At 34.6% G+C, this 14,754-nt stretch overlaps 1 protein-coding gene across 3 annotated transcripts in view; it reads left to right on the forward strand.

The window, feature by feature from the left end:
- UBR3 (ubiquitin protein ligase E3 component n-recognin 3) overlaps nucleotides 1–14,152 on the forward strand; it is a 234,960-nt gene extending 220,808 nt beyond the window's left edge. For all 3 annotated transcript variants that reach the window (XM_039248804.1, XM_039248806.1, XM_039248805.1), the window contains exons 36-39: nucleotides 7,385–7,564; nucleotides 10,318–10,527; nucleotides 11,314–11,453; nucleotides 11,754–14,152. In XM_039248804.1, the coding sequence (XP_039104735.1) occupies nucleotides 7,385–7,564; nucleotides 10,318–10,527; nucleotides 11,314–11,453; nucleotides 11,754–11,871 (648 nt within the window). In that variant the 3' untranslated portion in view covers nucleotides 11,872–14,152. The remainder of the gene's footprint in view (nucleotides 1–7,384; nucleotides 7,565–10,317; nucleotides 10,528–11,313; nucleotides 11,454–11,753) is intronic.
- Nucleotides 14,153–14,754: the final 602 nt, after the last annotated feature.

Here is a 14,754-nt window from a genome sequence, read left to right on the forward strand (position 1 = left end):
TGAATATCTTCTCCCATTCCATAGATTACCTTTTCGTTTTGTTGATTATTTCCGTCTCTGGGCGTTAGCCTTTTTTATCTTGATGAAGTCCCAGTAGTCCATGTTTGCTTATGTTTCCCTTGCCTCTGGAGACATGTCTAGTTAGAAGTTGCTGCACCTGATGCCTAAGAGGTTGCTGCCTGTATTCTGTAGGATTTTGATGGTTTCCTGTCACAAATTTAGGTCTTTCACCCATTTTGAATTTATTTTTGTGTATGGTGTAAGAAAGTGATCCAGTTTCATTCTTCTGCATGTTGCTGTCCAGTTTTTCCAACATCATTTGTTGAAGAGACTTTTCCCCTTCAGATATTCTTTCCTACTTTGTTGAAGATTTGATTGTTGTTGCCATATAGTTATGGATTTATTTCTGCATTTCTGTTCTGTTCCATTGATTTCTCTGTTTTTGTGTCAGTATCATACTGTTTTGATGACTACTGCTTTGTACAACTTGAAGTCCAGAATTGTGATGCCTCCAGCTTTGCTTTTCCTTTTCAAGATGAGCTTTGGCTATTCAGGGTCTTCAGAGATAATTTCATATTCAATATATGAAGATCTTCCTCATTTTGTTTTACAGATTCAGAACATTTCATTATATGAGGTATCAGGATGTATATAATCAGTCTTCCATTAATAAATATTTGGGTTATTTTTAGTCCTTTGTTCTTTATAAATGATACAATGATGAATAATAGTGTATGCAAGTTATTTTGCATGTTTTTAAAAATTTTATTTGTAGGATAAATTCTTACGAGTGGTTTTCTGTGTCATTCCTTACACACATTTGTAGTTTTGATGGTTATTACCAAACTACCCTTCATTGAAGTTGTATCAATTATGTTAACAGTAATGTATGAGACTTTCCCTATACTGTACTTGTGTCTACTTAGTGTGTTATCAAACTATTTGGTTTTTGCCTCTAGATCTTTTGTCTAAGTAAAATATATCTCAGTATAGTTTTAGTTAGCATTTCTCCTAAGGTTGAGCATATTCCATATTTAGAAGCCATTTTATTTCTTTTACTACAATTTATTTATTATATAATGCTTCTTTTGAAAATAATAAAAAATGAAAACAATTTAAAAAGATAATTTACTGTCTGATCTTGAAAAAAGTATCTCATGACATTTCTTTGTTTAGAATAATCTGCCACTCTATTTTGTTTAAGTCAAATGAGAAACTTCTTTCATTTTTTTCTTCTTTCATAATTTTTCCCTCTGCTAGGGTTTCTTTCATTTTAGTGACTTGCATTTGGACTCAGTTATCTGCTTCATAAAATACAAGCCAAGTTATCCTAAAGTAGCCTATGAACCCCAGGAGGAAAGAAATGCATTTATGTAAATCTTTGTTAATTTTTATTGATTGTTGGATTTCCTGTCACAAAGATGGAAATGTTTGTCACAAATAATGTGACAAAATGTTGCTGTTTTCCTACGATTAGTAGTTCCCTTTTTCTCAAGTTATTTTTGTGTCTTACATTAGAAATAACTGTATTCTTTCAATACAGCAGGAAGATATAATAGTTATAAATATGCATGCACAAAACAACAAAACCCCAAATTACATATGCAGAAATTGACAGAATTGAAAGAAGAAACAGACAAATCCGCAATTACAACTAGAGACTTCTTTCTTATTAGTCAATAATAAGTAGACAGATGATCAAATAGTATAAATGAGATCTGAATAATACCATCAATCAACTTAGTATAATTGACATCTATAGAATACTTCACCAAACAATAATAGAATGCATATTTTTTATAAGTGCACATGGAATATTCACCAGAATATACCATATGCCAAGCCATAATGCAAGTGTCAATAAATTCAGAAGAATTGAAATCATACAACATATTTTCTGCCACACAGGAATTAAATTAGAACTCAATTAACAAGGGGCGCCTGGGTGGCTTAGTCGGTTAAGCGTCCAACTTTCGCTTAGGTCATGATCTCGCAGTTTGTGGGTTCGAGCCCCGCGTCGGGCTCTGTGCTGACTGCCAGCTCAGAGCCTGGAGCCTGTTTCAGAGTCTGTATCTCCCTCTCTCTCTGACCCTCCCCTGCTCACGCTGTCTCTTTCTCTCTCTCTCTCTCCTAGAAATAAAATTAAAAAAAAAAAAGAACTCAACAAAAAATAGGCAAATCCCCAAATGTGTGGAAATTAAGCAACATACTTTTAAATAGATTAGAAATCCCAAGGAAATTTAGAAAATACTTAAACTGAGTGAAATGAAAACAGCATAACAAAAAAGTGCGGTGCCACTAAAATAGTTCTTGGAGAAATACAGCTTCAAATGCATGTATTTATAAAGAAGAAAGTTCTAGCAGCACCTAGGTAGCTCAGTCAGTTAAACGTTCAAGTCTTGATTTTGGCTTGGATCAAGATCTCACTGTCATGAGGTCAAGCCCTGCGTGGGGCTCTGTGCTAATAGCACCAGGCCTGCTTGAGATCCTCTCTCTCCTGTCTCTGCTCCCTCCTCCCACTAATAAATCAATAAATATTAAAAAGAGAAGAAAGTTCTCAAGTCATTTGTCTAAATTTCTACTTTATGAAGCTAGAAATAGGGCAAATTAGACCCTGAGCAATTAAAAGAAAGGAAATTACAAAATTTAGAGCAGAAATCAGTGACGTAGTAATGGAGAAACAGTAGAGAAATATCAGTGAGTCCAAAGTCTGTGTTTTTTGCAAAGATCAGTAAAATGGATAAGCCTAAATGTTAGGAGCTCAGCTGAGCTAGGAAAGAGAGAACTGAGCTGCTAGGTGTCGGAGTAGCTGATTAAAGCAAGAAGCAGAAGCCAAAAGTGAGAGAATTAGGTCTTCAGTCACATACTGTGAAGCAAGAGGCTAAGACCAGAAAAAGTGCCAGTTCCTCTCTTCCATTTACCCTTATGGAATGAAGTGGTACACTAGTGGAGGATCAAGTGGATCAGCGCAGATACGGGGATCTGTTGAGGGAGCCCCAAACACAAGGCTCTGGCAGTTTTATGGACTCTGAGATAGAGAAGGAGTTAAGGGGACAGGGATAAGAGTAGAAGAGCCCCCTTCCCAAGGCCTCAGATAAAGAAGCCTAGAAATAAAGGTACCAGGGCTGGGAATGTAAATCTGTGAGAGTGTGATGGGATGGGGGTGGGGGCTGAGACCTTGACTATAAATTCCTTTAGAGACTGCAGTGCATTTTGGCTGTGTACTGGGTCTGATGTAGGGAGGGCAGTTTTCACCCATGAAGCCTGTGAAGTAAAACCTTTATAAATTGCCTCTAGTTAGGTCTGAAAAATCACATGTAGAATTTTAACGAGAAACCAGGCTCCTCACCAGATTGATAAGAAAAAAAAAAAGAAGGTACAAATTACCAATATCAGGAATGAAGGAGTAAACATCCCTGCAGAACTGTAAGAGAATATTATGAATACACTTGCCAATCAATTTGGTAATGTAGATAAAATGGACAAATTCCTTAAAAAATAAAAATTACTAAAACTGACTCAAGAAGAAATAGAAAATCTTAATTAGACCTGTATCAAATAAGAAAGTTGACTTAGCTATTAACCTTCTATAATTCTTACCCTTTCAAAAAATAGAAGTCAACAACTTTATACCAACAAAGATAACATCATAGTGAATCCTATGAAGCATTTAAGGTAGAAATTCTATCTATACATATAAGCTTTTCTTTCAGAAAACAGAGGATGAAGGAACAGTCCAAATTCATTTCATTGGGCCACTTTTACCATGACACCCAAACCAGGCATCATGAGAAAACTACAAACCCACATCTTTCATGAACATAAAAGCAAAAACCTTAACAAAATATTAGCAGTAGAAAAGGATAATACATGGTGGCCAAAGGGACTTATCCTAGGAATGCATAGTTGGTTCAACAACAAAAATCACTTACTTTAATTCACTATATCAATAAGGTCAATTTTTAAAAACCATATTATCATCTCAGTAGTCAAAAAAATTTTCTGACAGAATTCAATACCTGCTCATGGTAAAAACACTAGAAAAACAAGGAACATAAAGCAATTTTCTCAGCCTGATAAAAGGCATGTATGAAAAATACATAGCTAACATCATAATTAATAATGAAAGATAGGAAACTTTCTCCCAAAGATCAGGAACAAGACAAGGATGGTTGCCCTCTTCACTCTTTCTAGAGTTGAATTAGATGTTCTGGAAAGATCAGTTAGACAAGAAAAAGAAATAAAAGGCATTTAGATGAGAAAGGAAGAGGTAAAATAATGTCTGTTTGCAAGTTAGATAATCTTGCATGTGGAAAATTGTAAGGATTCTCCAAAAAACTATTAAAGCAAATCAATGAGTTCAGCAAGGTTGTAGGATACATGATCTATGTACCAAAAACAAAAACAAAAAAACTATCTTTTTTCTTTGCACTGACAGTGAGCAATCTGAAAATGAAATTTAAAAAATAATTCGATTTATAATAGGGTGATAAAAATATTATGGAATTAGTTTGTGATGGTGGTATACTTTTGTGAATATACTAAACTGTGCATGTTAAAAGGGTGAATTTTATGGAATACAAATTACATCTCAATTAAAAAATATATATGGAGAAAGGACTTGTATCCAGAATATATTAAGAACTCTTATAAGCCAATAATTAAGACAACAAAAACCACAAAGTGGGCATAAAATTTGAATAGGCACTTCTCTTAGGAACAATATATATGAAATAGAGGTGCCTTGGTGGTTCAGTTGGTTTAGCATCTGTCATTGGTTCAGGTCATGATCTCACAGTTCGTGAATTCAGGCTCTGCCTCAGGCTCAGTGCTGACAGCAGGAAGCCTGGAACCCACTTCAAGTTCTTTGTCTCCCTCTCTGCTCCTTCCTCCCTCCCTCTCTCCCACCCTCCCTCCCTCCTTCCCTCTCCCTCTCTCAAAAGTAAGTAAACACTAAAAAAATTTAATATATATAAAAGACCTGCAAGTAAATAAAAAAGTGTTCACTGTCATTGCTGATGAGAAGAGTACAAATTAATGTTACAGGTATTGGTAAGGATATGGAGTACCTGGAACTCTCACTCATTGCTGATGGGAATGCAAAATGTTATAGTCAAATTTGAAGAAATTTTTTGGCAGTTTCTTTAAAAAGCTGAGTATGGATTTACTATGTTTGGACAACCAAACAATTCTGCTACTATCCTGAGTATCTACCAAAAGAAATGGGAACATACAAGGGCACCTGGGTGGCTCAGTCGGTTAAGTGTCTGGCTTCAGCTCAGGTCATGATCTCACAGTTTGTGAGTTCGAGTCCTGCGTCGGGCTCTGTGCTGACAACTAGCTTAGAGCCTGGAGCCTGCCTCAGATTCTGTATCTCCCTCTCTCTCTGACCCTCTCCTGCTCACGCTCTCTGTCTCTCTCAGAAATAAATAAAAACATTAAAATTTTTTTAAAAAAGAAATGAGAACATACATTCATATAAAGACTTCTACATAAATGTTTATAACAGCTTGATTTGTGTAGTAAAAAACTGGAAACAACCCAGAATTCATCACCTAGTGAATACATCAACAGAATGTGGTATATTCATACAGTGGAATACTACTCAGCAGTAAAAAGAAATGGGCTGCTGATAGAATAACATGAATGAATCTCAAAATATTTTGCTAAGTGAAAGAGGTGAGACAAAGATTTTATCTATCTCTACACACACACACACACATACACACATACATATATACATACACACTGTTTGAGTCTATTTATATGAAAATTTTAAAAAGCCAAAACTATAATGACAGAAAACAGGATTAGTGGTTTCTTGGGGCCAGGAGTCCAGGAGTAAGGGCTGGAATTGAAGGCATGCAGGCAAGAGGAAACTTGGAGGGAATGGGATTGTTGTACAGTTTTATTGTAGTAGTGGTTACCTGGCTACACTTGCCAGAATTCATCAAAATACAGATAAAGTGGGTGAATTTTATGGTATATAAACTTCGCCTCAATAAGTTGTTTTTTAAGATGCCTTCTTTATGTAGCTATATGAATGGGGGATTTGTAGCCTCATTTCTGGAGATTTTAAACATTAACATCTTTTTCAGCCTGCATATCATTTTGTTTTTTGTGTCTTTATTTTTATTTGTCGCACATTTTAGGATTTTATACTTAATCTACATAATTACTTCAGTTTTACAAACAGATGTCTCTTGAATTAGTCTACTATGTGCCAAGCACTGGGAGTACAGAGCCCCTATCCCCAGGGACTACTCCCACAGCCTTACAGGAAATGCTAATTTATTTTTAAATTAATTAATAGAAAATAACAAACGCGAGAAGTGCTTACACGGTATGGAAGTATCAACTTCATCTGAATGGAGCTGTGTAACCTAAGGTGTCATTAAGTTTGGTCAGGGAAGGATTCCCTGGTGAGCTGGAATTTGAAGGATGATAAGAACTGATCCAGTGGACAGGAGAAAGTAAACCTATGAGCCTTCTAAATGGTCTTTTAGTTAAATAGAGAAAGATTGGAGGGTATATTTTAGTGTTTATAAAACTAACAAATTCCTTTATAAGTCAGGATATGTGTCCTTGGCTCACTGATTTCTTTGGTTCTCTTATTTACAGAGTAGAGCTTCAGATAAGCTGGCACTTAGATCTCTCAGCTTTTTAAAAACTTCACCCTCTTTTAAAAACTGACCTCTTTGTCCTGCCTGGGTGGGGCTCATTTAATTGAGCATCCAACTTCAGCTCAGGGCCTGATCTCCTGGCTTGTGAGTTCGAGCCTTGCATCAGCCTCTGCTGGCAGCTCAGATTCTGCGTCTCCCTCTCTCTCTGCCTCTCATGCACTCATGCTCTGTCTCTCAAAGATACACAAACATTTAAAAAATGTTTTTAATAAATAAAAGAATAAATAAGAACTGACCTTATTTGACACTCATTCAGGGTCCAGGCAAATTATTTTGCACTGTCTCGTGTGAATTCCATGTTTTTACTATTTGTTCTTCATCTACACTGACAGCTTATGTGTTTTTAACCAAAAGCCACTTTCCCTTTGTCCCAAAAACATTTGCTGTCATAGAGTAGCTAGATTCTATAGACTATTCATCAGAAATGTGACAATGCTATTTAAAAATAAATATATAGAAGACACAGATGGTATGGTAGTTTAAGATTTGAATTTCAAAGAGAAATACTAGGGATATTTGAATATAAAAGCTAGAAACCTTTTCTCTCTTCTTTGCTCCTCTTACTCAGATTTCTTTAGTTGAATAGTTAAGAAAATTTTCTTACTGTCCAAAGGAGTTGATGAGGATAACACTTAAAATATCTTTAAGGAGAAATGTTCTCGATGAAATGTCTTGAGAATTTTCTATTTCATGTCTAAAAGGAAGAAGAAGAATTTTCAGTTCTTTCCAGCTGCCTGGGACTTCTACCAACATTTTACCAAACAGAACATCCATTCGTCAGTGCCTCCTGTCTGGATTGGCCAGTTCCAGCATTTGATATTATATCTCAGTGGTGTTTTGAGATCAACTCATTTACTGAAAGACATGCAGAACAAGGAAAGGTATGTAAAAACAGTAGTACTACCCACTTGTCAGAGTGGTTATATGCTAATAGGTAAGAGAATAATGAATAATTAAAAATTTCAGGTCATCTGTTTTTGGCAGCATTTATTAAACTAATATTGAAATATGGTTTTACTTATTTAATGTTTATGAGTGTAAAAACAGAAATATTTCAGTTAACAAAGCTAGGTTATTAATGTGTTACTCTTAGTTTGTTTTAGGTCATCAAGTTTTTTATTGAATGCCTTAAATTATCATAGTACTAGACTTAGAAGATACAAAGGAATTTTAAGATAGACAAGGAACTTGTAAGCTTATTGGAAAGAGAATGTCACATAAAAATCAAAGGTCTGGACTAGCAGACTTAAAAGGCTATGTTTTAACTTTACAATTTGCCTCTGCTGCCAGCTTGGCTGGTAAAAAAAAATTTGTGTTGGAGATGAGTTAATTGGAAAGATAGAGGAGGGGTAGTGGGAGGTGGCTCTGAATGCCATGGTTTGGTGCTCAGATTTTCTTCTATAGCTAGAACTCATAACTGACCTGCATCCCTGTGCTTTTCCCTGTTCCATTCTGTTCTATCTCTAATCCTCACTCTGACCCAGATCAACCAGATTTTCTTTACCTGGAATTTTAAATTTGAACAAGATAAACAGTGATTAGAGCTGAATAGTCTAACAGAATTACCCTTGAAATATAGTCTGAATCACTGCTTCTAATTTTTTGTATCAGCTAAAATTCTTTGGTTGTAGGCAGACAGTTTGATTGCAACAGACAGTTTTGGGACATGGCAGGCAGTGGGGGTGGAAGATCTCTAAGTTTGAAACATACTTCTGCTAATTGTATAGCAATATTTCAGTTCCTCCTGATAAGGTCAGTGCCTCCAGACAATGCTGTAAGCCATTCCTTTCTTCTCCTAGTGATGTGGGGAACCTAAAATGACCAGATGAATTTAGTTTCTGATTCGATAGAACTATTATTATATCCTCTGATGGAGGATAGTATACAGCTTCCTTAAGATGATCCTAAAAATCAGAGAAGAATTCAGAATAGCAGGGAAACAGAAATAAAAAACTGAATTCTTAGGTGTAATCATGAGAGATGCCAAAACCACTTTGCGCTCCCTAGTTTCCAAATTGGTGCATTTCATCTTTGAGAAAATCACCCATATATACCAGTTACTGGTTTAGACTGTATACCTCATTCTGTAGGAGCAGATACCTCATTTGATAGTTATTTTGATAGTTATTTTCTTCTAGCTGATACCATCTAAAACTTTATCAGCAAAGTAAGTTCATCGTTTAAAGATTGGCAGTTTTTTCACATGTTTGAATATATGTTAGGATCATTTAATTCCATAGACATTTACCTATTGCCTTACATCTCTCTTTATGAAGAGAATTCTTTAAGACCATGTGGTGTGAGCTCCTGGGTAATTTACAACTTGATCTAGATAAGTACCAAGTTCAGTGAGGACAAATTGCTATTCCTTCCACTGATGGAAAAGTGCAGTATAATCAGCCCATTACAGAATATGCAATCTTTGCAGTCTAGGTTTGGGCACTGAACACAGGCACATAGCATATTGTAAGCCCATATGTTGTCCTTATTCTTGCCTCCATGGCCACTTTACCCATGAACTTATTGGTAAGTGCCAAGCTGGCTGCTTAAGTACCGCATTGATTTAGATGGACTATGGCTGTAGGTAATGTGAATGATCACCATATCAGTTGCCTGCCTTCTGTACAGTTTCTTGAGAAAATAGATTCATACTACATTTTATCTATTTTAAATGTTAATGGAGAGGCATCTAGAAAAAATATTAGTGCTATTACCAGAATTTTTGTACAACTACAAATAATAAACTATACCCTATAGGGAAATTTAATTTGGCAGTTTTTTTCATACTTAGAGCAGAAAATTTTTGAGAACAGTTGTAGCCTCAGCACTTATGGATACAAAAGGCCTTAACAGCTTGTGGTGTGAGTAGATTTTACATCTTCTAAGAAGGAGATTCTAGATTATACAGTATTGATGTAGAAATAATAAGTTATAACTATGACCTTACCTTTAAAAAAACCAATAAATTATTTGTTTATCTGAGGAAAATCAAAACTTCGTTTTTAAAACTGTTTAACTGTTTAAAGTGTTCCATTAAGCATATTTAAAAATAAATACATCTAGATACATTTTCCATGCATTCTAAGTTATGTTGGATATTTTTCTTGTAATAACAAGTTTCAATGTGCTTAATCTAAAAAGTGACATCATGTTATAATTGGAAACTACATGAAAGTAGAGATGGGTAATTGTTGAAGTACTGTTTTAGTCATTTGTAAAGTGAAAATGAGAAGAGTTTTAATAAAGAAAATAAACCACATGCTTACAGACAGATGCTTTTTTAGGAAAAAAAAAAAGCATCGTGGGTGGGGGAGGGGCTAAATGGGTGATGGGCATGAAGGATGGCACTCGTGATGAGCACATGTGTTATATGTGAGTGATGAGTCACTAAATTCTACTCCCAAGACCAATATTACCCTATATGTTAACTAATTAGAATTTAAGTAAAAACTTGAAAGTATTACCCTGTTAACTAATTAGAATTTAAACAAAAACTTGAAAAAATAATTAGAATTTAAGTAAAAACAAAAGAAAACAAGCCTTTAAAAAATAAGTACACTATTTTGAAAAAATATGTTTTTTGTTAGTGACTTAAATACATAGGACTAATGAATATTTTCGGATAATATTTTAGGCCTTGCTTATTCAGGAGTCAAGATGGAAATTACCGCACCTACTCCAGTTGCCTGAGAATTACAACACCATATTTCAGTACTACCACCGAAAAACCTGTAGTGTCTGCACCAAGGTTCCCAAAGATCCTGCTGTTTGCCTCGTTTGTGGTACTTTTGTGTGCCTGAAAGGACTGTGCTGCAAGCAGCAGAGTTACTGTGAATGTGTGTTGGTAAGTAATAATAACTAACATAAAATTTATGAAAACTAAAATCTTTGACATGGAAATGTGGTAAATGTGGTGAAACCACCTTTTCATATTTACTCTTTGAACTAAATACACAATATGCAAGGATTTCATTTTTGTTTCTTCTTTTTAATCTGGTAGAAAGGTTAAAAAAAAAACTCAAGCACCTGAGGCTTCATTTAAGTAATACTTTTCTTACGTAGAATTCCAGTTCCTCTCCCTACTCCAGTGGCCCTTTAATGGCGCATGCTTTTAAATGCTGGACAATGAAACAGCTGTTGTGGATGCCAGCCTCAGAATTAGATTTAAGTTGGCTCTTAATTGCTTTCCTATATAATCCTTACCCAGATTCCTCCCATTGTATTACTAATCAGGTTTTAAGAATGAAAGTGTAAGTTTAACTTAGATGAAATCTTATTAAAACTTTAAGAAGGGTTGCCTGGTGGCTTGGTAGGTTACGTGTCTGACTTCAGTTCAGGTCATGATCTCACCATTTGTGAGATCAAGCCCTGCCTCAGGCGCCTGTGCTGACAGTGCAGAACCTGCTTGGGATTCTCCCTCTCCCCCTGTCTCTGCCCCTTCCCTGTGTGTGCATGCGTGCTCTCGCACTCTCTCTGTCTCAAAACGGATCAATGAACTTCTTTAAAAAATTTAAGAAATATTTGGTATTATTTATAAGATTAAGGCATTCTAAAAAAGATAAGGCATTCTTGGTTTTCTTATAAGGTCCATCGGATTATGAAGATCATTGATAAATTGTTAATTTTTTAGCATTCTCAGAACTGTGGTGCTGGAACAGGGATTTTCCTTTTAATCAACGCATCGGTGATTATCATCATTCGAGGCCACCGCTTCTGCCTCTGGGGTTCTGTATATTTGGATGCTCACGGAGAAGAAGATCGTGATCTTAGGTTAGATGTGCATGGATATATTTAAATGTTTTATTGAGCTTTGATCACTAAGAACAGTGTACCATTGTTCTTTGTAATCATAACAATTGTTCTTATATTAAGAAATTCTGACAGTCATTACTTTAGAGCTATTTCTAGTTTTTGAGATACTTTCCACATCCATATGCTAAGGAAATAGGAAATAAGCCAGATTACTATCTGAGATTTTTACCATAAAGACTATATTTTTTGATAATGTGTGTGAAATCTTCACTGTATTGTATTACTTTTAATACCTTTTTCTTTTCCTTTTTATTCTAGGCGAGGCAAGCCTCTCTACATTTGTAAAGAAAGATACAAAGTTCTTGAGCAGCAGTGGATTTCTCATACTTTTGATCACATCAATAAAAGATGGGGTCCACATTACAATGGGCTGTGATTCACCACCTCAGCATTGCATTATATTATTTTCATTAAGAATTTATCTAAACTTTACCTTAATTTGGGGGATTAACGCTTTTGCTGAGGGAGAAAAAGGAAACATATATTATGAAGCCTTTCCAAAATTAGGTGCTTGGTAATGACATTAATGGTGTAATAAATTTTTTTTAAAGTATCTGGAGAACATAACAAGTTAAATCATTCTTTAGTGGTCCTTTTTTTTTAAGTCCACAATTAATAATAAGCACAACTTGTTGACAAAATCATTTAAAAACAATTCTCCCAGCAATGCATATCAGCTATTCATTGATACTTAGGGTGGGTGTGATTTATTTAAAGTTTTACTGCTTCTTTATATCTGTGTGTTTTAATTTGCATCTGCTAAACACAATGCATCTTTTCCCTCTGCCATTCTTGTGTTGATTTGAGATTTTTGCTGTATGTAATTAGAAAAAAAATGTAAAACATGATTTATGTGAAATACTGTATAGTAAAAGTTGGTCTAATAGTAGGACTTTAAAATTTTTTCTTATTGTGAGGAATCTGTTAAAAGTTTAAGGCTTTGCTGAAAACTTAATTCATTCTCAGGAATTTCATAAATATTCTCCCCAGGTAAATAATTGAAATAGTTGTAAAATAAGTAGATAGCTGCTGTTAATATAATACAGTACATTTTGGAGGACATATGTGTGGTTGGGGGAGGGAGCCATTAAAAATCAAAATTTGCCATTTCAATTGGATGCATTACTTGAGGTATTGACAAATACATGTTGGTATAAAATCGGAAGTTTCAAGAGCATACACATGGCAGATTTTGATTTTATGCATGCCCACCTTTTGTTACCAACCAAGTTTTTGTTTAAATGATTGAATTGGAAATGCTCAGACTTACCCACAAACGAAGCTTAGGTTTGGAACTTCCCTATCAGCTCAAGAGGTTCATCTATATTGTATTTGTGCAGTGTAATCACTGTTATTTCTGCTTGGTTTCCCAAAAGGAAAAAGAGGGCTCAGTGGTGATGACCCTCGTGAATGAGCCCTGCATCTGCATTCTTCTTAGAACTGCTGCAAAAAGCAATTTATGTTTGTTGGGGTTTTTTAATCAGTAAGAATGGGAATGATTGAGCTAAAACTCACTCTATAAATAGAGAAGGAAGATTACAGAAAAGCATGTTATATATTGCTAACAAGATTTTTCTTCCAAATGATTTAGTAATTTGATGATTATTTAATATATAGTGCTATCAAGCAATTCCTGGTACTTTGGACTTCCATGGCTTGTTATATAAAATTACATTTTTACATGTAAAAATAAACTAAAAAACATCTAATGATGAAATACAAAAATAAAGTCAGATCTATGTTCTAAAAATTATCGAATGACATGACATTACAGAATGTGAAAATGGACATTAAATGATGGCATTGCATTAAAATAGAGCAGAACAGTACATATTGAAATGTGTTCAAAACGTGAAAAATGACCTATAGCTCTACAATAAAATACATGGAAATAGCTTGCTATTTTTATATACATTTCCAAAATATTAAGATAACTTTCTGAAAGATGAGACTGATTCTGTTTAACTAAATAGTTGTCCTTTCCAACACATTGCTACTTTTTTAAATATGTATCATAAGTTCAGCCTGTCATACTTTTTGCATCGGTCATTATGAATACCAGACCATTTGTAAGTGTGGTTGAAGAGCAAAATGCTAATTTAAATCTCTAGTAAATACTGTTACAGGATTCATGAACTTGAATAATTCTACAGTTTGAAACTCTGATGCTATATATACATGGTATAATGTATTCAGACTTTGATTACTACATATTTAAAATGGAATGTTTTATGGTTGTGCATATGGATGTGAAGTGAAAATATTAGCCTTAACATTAAAATTTGGGTATTTGATAGTGTTTATTTTGATATTGGTGAATTAGTCACCAGTAAATTTTTAAAAAGCACTTGGTTGAAAATTGTACTTGAATTACATACATGCATGCTGCTAAACTAGAACTTTAATTTTTTCCCCCATAACTTTTATAAGTCCCATTTATAAACCCACTTTTAAAAATAACAGGTCCAAGCTAGAGTGATGTGTGTATATTATTCAAAAAAGTGTACTGGTGTGATATCTTGTATGAATGATCATTTAAATACAGTACATTACTGTAGAGGCTAAATCAATCTTTATAATTAAGCAGAGATTACAAACCTAGGAATAATCAACATTGTAAGATATGTTAATAAAAACCTGTCATTTGGTTTGTGAAAGGTCCTTAAAATGTTTAATTCTTACATGTTTTTCTTTTTTTTTTCAAAGGTATTGACAGTAATATATGTAAGTGAGCCTAGTGGAAAAGATCAAAGCATAACAAAACTAATAGTTGCTTTAAGGTAGAGTTAAATATAAAGGGTTTGCTTTCCCTTATACCTTTTGTTTACATACGCAGTTCCTGTTTCTTCTGTCCTTGTCTTAAAACTAATGCAAAGCTTTTGCTAAGTGTGTGTGTTTTTGGAAGTGGGGGAGAAGGAAATGGATATGCATATCTGAGGAACGCTCTGTGGTCCTTGCTGCTTTCTGAAAATTCCAGCTACACTTCAGAAATCTAAAGTGCTTTATGATAACGTTTATTTTGAGTGTTCTGTGGCTGTGTTGGAATTGACAATGTTCACTGCTACCCCTCTCACCCTGTGGCTTACCAGGCAGTTATCAACTAGGAATCCATTTGTATTCACAAATCTTTTTTTCTGTTTTATGTATTTGGATATGTATTGATTTCTGTGACTTAGAAAAGATGCTGATTGAAAGCACTTGAAGGTTTGGAGGTTACAGCAGCATGAGAGGGTATATAACCCGAGTCTATACCATCTCC

The sequence above is a fragment of the Hyaena hyaena genome, unplaced genomic scaffold (assembly GCF_003009895.1).
Source record: "Hyaena hyaena isolate Hyena2069 unplaced genomic scaffold, ASM300989v1 scaffold_317, whole genome shotgun sequence".
Classification (NCBI taxonomy): domain Eukaryota; kingdom Metazoa; phylum Chordata; class Mammalia; order Carnivora; family Hyaenidae; genus Hyaena; species Hyaena hyaena.